This window comes from Hoplias malabaricus, chromosome 4, assembly GCF_029633855.1.
Source record: "Hoplias malabaricus isolate fHopMal1 chromosome 4, fHopMal1.hap1, whole genome shotgun sequence".
Classification (NCBI taxonomy): Eukaryota; Metazoa; Chordata; class Actinopteri; order Characiformes; family Erythrinidae; genus Hoplias; species Hoplias malabaricus.
Genome location: NC_089803.1, coordinates 5,327,302 through 5,332,721, shown reverse-complemented (window position 1 = coordinate 5,332,721; position 5,420 = coordinate 5,327,302). Strand labels below are relative to the sequence as shown.

The following is a 5,420-nucleotide window of genomic DNA, read 5'->3' as shown; positions in this document are numbered from 1 at the left end:
GTGAACTCCTCCCCTCAGCTCTATATATACCCTGTGAACTCACATCATTTCTGTGTTGGACAAACTCGATCAAACCCATTGGAATCCTGGATTCTCAAGGCTTCACGTGTTCTGGATAATTTATGTTACAAGATGGTGTCACCCATGAAAGACTTGATTTAGCAATTAAATAACAAATGAAACACTAGGAGTATGACACTATGACAGTTCCAAACAACTCCAAACAACTGAACTGAACACAGCATTTTACACACATCAGTAAAGAGAGAGAGAGAGAGAGAGAGAGAGAGAGAGAGAGAGAGAGAGAGAGAGAGAGAGCGAGAGAGCAGTGAGGTGAAACTCAGATTTACATGAACAGTCCTGAGTCATCCTCTTTCTCCCAGAATAGAGCAGCACCTTCACCAGATGTTCAGCTTCATTTAGTCAACTTGTCCAACGTTCTCAGACCTGTCCAACTCAACACTTCTCCAACATGTTCGACTCATACACTTACACATTCATTTATACACACACCTATGGACACATTTTAATTCGCTAATCCACCTACCAACGCATGTAAAGTTTCTAAATTAAATGTTAAGATTAATTCAAACAAATAATGTAATGATGTTACACCACTGACCTACAGTGACCTTTGCTCTGGATTAACATTATGTCAGTACTTCTAGTTAAATATTCTTAATCTGTCCATCCTTAAAGCCGTCTGTCTGAGGTTCATGATGATTCTGCATCTGTCCAAAAATGTTCAGCTTGTTTCAGTCAGTCACACTCAAGCACATCACTCAGCACCGCACTGAATCTACAGCTACTCCCAATTTTAACAACAGAGATTGTACTTTTTAGTGAACTGTATGATGAAGAATCACTGAGATTTTATTGCTCACCAAGACACTGCTCAAGATTAAAGCACAGTTCAGATTATTGAGCTTTTAACTACACAATAATACTGTGTTTCTATGTGATGTCACTATATGAACAAACAATGATCAGGGGGTCCTGACCACTGAAGAGCAGGGTGAAAGGGGGCTAACAAAGTATGCAGAGCAACAGTTGGAGGACAGTCTGTAATTGTAGAACTACAAAGTGCTCCTGTGTGGTCAGTGGAGCTGAGAGAATGGACAGTGAGTGTAGAAACAAGGAGGTGGTCGTACTATTCTGATCAGACTGTGTATATTGTTCTCATGTAGATGATGTATCAGATATTGAACTGATAAGATACAGATAATACACTGGATCTCAGACAATGATCCGGATCAAGTCAATTCTCAATTAACATCACCATGGAACAATGCACACACCTCACTGTGTAATCCTAATTTTAACAGTTTCATAAAACTTTACCTCAGTTTCAGTCAAAATTTATCTTTAAACATTAGCTCTAAACATCAAAATCCCTCTGATAAACAATGAAATTATTAAACCTGAATAAGTATAAATGTGCGTCTGAAATTAATGCCAGTGCTAAAAAGAATGAAATCAGATGGATTAGAATAGACAAGGTTTTAACTGAAGTAGAACAGCAAACAGGGAAATGAAATGTAGGTCCATATCTCCACAGTGAAGCACGGTGTAAACATATCTGAATTATTTGGGTTAAAGCTCTAGAGTCACAGTCTGAAATCATTTTACACACAGCACAAAGACCCAGCCCCAGTGTGTTGAAGGATTATGGGGAAGAAACAGGGTTTTATTTTAGGAGTGTGAGGAGATTCTGCTCTTAAATGTCTGGAGTCAACTCTTCAGTCAGGATCAAATCTTGGTGAATCATTCAGAAAATCTGAACTCTTGGAGTCGACTCAGTCTCTGTTTGTGATTGACGTGAGAAGGTGTAGTTGCTGTAGGACTGGTAGCTGTGTGCAGACAGATTTGTGTAAATGCACAGCCTGTGGCTCTGGTAGTAAATGTATTTCAGAACAGAGGGAAGCAGACTTTTGAACTAATATCTGTTCATTTATATCACTATTATTTTCTGGTCTTAGGCTTTTGATCATATTTCTGACTTTTGATGGTTAAGGAACATTCAGGAATTCTGAACTTTCATTAATTAGTGACTTATTGAAATAACTTTATCAGTCTCCCCCTTCTGTCAGTTCAAAGTGGACATTAACACTCACCTGTTTCAGTAAAAGTTTAAAGAGGAGTTAAAAATGAAAAATCAAACATTTTCGATTGAAATGCTTTATTTTTTTTTACAAATGTATGAAGCATTGTTTTGTTTAAAAGAAAAATTAATGATTGCAGGTAAAGACAGACAAATCATCAACAAACAGTGTAAGAGTGTATATATAGAGAGTGTAACTCTGTACTGAGCTGCTCCAGAAGCTGATGTGAAGATCTGAGCATTAATCAGAGACATGTTTGAACACACTGAAGATGAAGAGGAGCTCTATCAGCTCCAACACAGGTGTGGACCCTCACTGTCCAGTGCACTGATCTCTCTTCAGTGTTTCACTGACAGTAGTCTGGCCTCCTTTGGTGGCCTCACAGGTCACTGTCTTCTTCATCCACTCGTCCTCCTGGAGGGTCAGGGTGCTGCTCCAGCTGTAGAGGCCAGTGTCCTTCTGCAGAAGCCCAGGACTCTGACTAAACCCAGAGGTCAGAGGGTTTCCATCCACCTTCCAGCTCAGCTTCCAGTCTGAGGGGAAGCCCTTGTTGGCCAAACACACCAGTGTGGTCTCCTTCTGCCCCAGACTGGAGGAGGGCAGGACTGTGAGGGTGGGGCGGGTCGGAGCTAGGACACACACACACACGCAAAGTTTCATTTCCCTTATTTCTAACACAGCACAAATGACTTCAGTGATGCAGTAAAAATCACACTCTAATTACAACCTTCAACTCAACCACTTTCACATATAAACTCATATTTACAATTACATTCAGAGGAGGATTTCAGTTTCATTAAATATTACAGAGTTTTCACTTACAAACATCTACAGAGCATTATGATTCATATATGAACCGCTTCAAATATGAACTAATATTTACAATTACATTAATAGATACATTTCATTCAGAATACTTTTAAAACTATTTCTTTCATTTAATTCATTATAATTGTAACATTACACACATCCCATGATGTGAAAGTTTAAAACATGATTTGATTTCCTCCAAAACAGTAAATAATCAATAACTAAATCAAGCTGCAGTCTCCATGTACTACGTCTTCAAAGCTTTAGAACAGAAAACACTGCTCATAATAACCTCCACATTGTGGCGTCCAGATGGAGACAGAACGGCTCTAATCACCCAACACTGACTCTACAATCCAGCTTTACATTTGATCTTTTTAAAAAGAAATGTCATCACTGAACACTTCACAGGAAACCTTTAGGAAATATTTGTATTTTAAAGAAAAGAAATCCAGTTCAGAAACAGGAGCTGGTGGTGAAACCTAAAGCTCCACACTCTCCACACTTCAGAGCAGTTCTAATTAAATACATTCACATTTGGATTATCATTTATTCAGAAGATCATCAAGTGCATCTCTACTGTTGTCCAGAATCATTTTAATTAAAGATTCCTTTTGAATAAAGAGTAAAAGTGGACTTACTTCCAACATCCAGTTTTGTTCCTCCACCAAAAGTGTACCACAGTGATACAAACTCGTTTACTGGCCGTACAAAAACCTCCTGCTCTAAACACACCCCTCTCTTCAGCCTTTACACACACCATTTCTGAACTAGAACACAATATTAATGGATTCTGCAGCTATTAATAATGGAAAACACTCCCAAACTGTAGAAGCTACAGATTCTCAACAAGGATTATTTTATAAACATTAAAATATCTAAACCCAGGACACACTTTGTTCTTTTGTATTTCCACAACAGACAAACACTTGATATAAAAGTATAAAACTACATGTAGAAACATGTTTTCATCTCAGATTCCAATTACAACCACAGATACAATCATATCAACTAATATTAAAACCAGATCCAATTAATGACAATAATAAAAACATGCTCCACTCTCTGTGTTGGTGATTATATGTTCACTTTCATCAGAAGTGTTCATAAATAATTCAATCAGTAAAAATTAGAGCTGCTGTTGAAAACTGTTCAACATTCATTAATAGTTTAAAAGATTCTTACTGTTATCATTGTGTTTCCTCCACCCAAAAGTCCTCCAGCCCTGATCCAGACAGATGGAGCCGCAGTAGCAGCTGCAGAAAACCTCAAATGAAAGGCAGAGACAGTTAGAGTTTAGGATTTTAAACATGAGACTCCACACTGAGCAGAAATGTTTGATCAAACAATATCAAATAAATATGATGATCTTTCCTCAGTGTTGTTAGAAAGATGATTTCCATAGAGAGGGTCCACTTTGCATCATGAGCCCATGCTTCAGTGCTCTGCTAGTGTTTATAGTCCTGTGAGTTTAACACTTCATGACTGAGAGCTGCTGCCCCACAAACTTCACCCACAGCAACCATGACTTTGGTCTCCATCTTCATCTGGACACTGGCGCTCTGGACGAGAGGTAACACAACTGAACTAACACATTCACATATAATTTGAAAAAAAAAAAAAAAAAAAAAAAAAAAACAAGAATAAATATAAAGTTATAAATATAAAAATAATGTAAACTTTTTTAAATTGACAACCATATTTTAATAATTAAAAAAAATGTTTTCAAAGTTGAATTGTACATATTATTATAATTTGTTTACGCATTTTATTTACTCTTTCCTTTAGGATCCAGTGGTCAGGTGACTGTGACTCAGACTCCTTCAGTGAAAACTGTTTCTACAGGACAATCAGTCACCATCAACTGTAGAACCAGCCCTGCAGTGTATCGCTGGAGTAATGGAAAAGAAGAATTACATTGGTATCAGCAGAAACCTGGTGAAGCTCCTAAACTCCTGATCTACAGGGCTAACACTAGACAGTCAGGTATTTCAGATCGTCTCAGTGGCAGTGGATCTGGATCTGACTTCACTCTGACCATCAGTAACGTCCAGACTGAAGATGCAGGAGATTATTACTGTCAGAGTTTTCATGAGATCAGTGGTAGCTGGGTGTGCACACAGTGAAATAGAGTCGTACAAAAACCTCCCTCAGTCAGAGACTGCACAGAGACTGCACTGCTGCAGCTGCACCCTACTGCAGGTGCTGAGGGGGAGGATGATACACACAATAACACACTCTGTGGAGGAGAGACACACACCTCACTAACACACACCTCCACACACAATAACACACTCTGTGGAGGAGAGATACACATCACTTTAGACCGATCACATGTGGAAGATGCCATCTTTTACCTGAACATGTGGCCTAAGGCTATATCAAAATAAAGTTCCAGGCTGAAGGCCAGCAATCAAAGAAAGAGTCTAAACCAAAAAGCTAATTTTAACTGTATTAGGCTCCAACATATCCGACCCCTTGTAGCAACTGTGTGTGTCTATACACAAA

General features: G+C 38.5%; 2 gene segments (V, D, J or C); one reads left to right on the top strand and one right to left on the bottom strand.

Moving 5' to 3' along the window:
• Window positions 1-2,414: 2,414 nt before the first annotated feature.
• Window positions 2,415-4,438, bottom strand: LOC136694177 (Ig kappa chain b5 variant C region-like). The segment is given in 4 exon segments: window positions 2,415-2,731; window positions 3,554-3,660; window positions 4,121-4,179; window positions 4,421-4,438. Coding segments are annotated over 4 exon segments (501 nt in total).
• LOC136694174 (immunoglobulin kappa variable 4-1-like) lies at window positions 4,437-5,038 on the top strand. The segment is given in 2 exon segments: window positions 4,437-4,485; window positions 4,701-5,038. Coding segments are annotated over 2 exon segments (387 nt in total).
• Window positions 5,039-5,420: the final 382 nt, after the last annotated feature.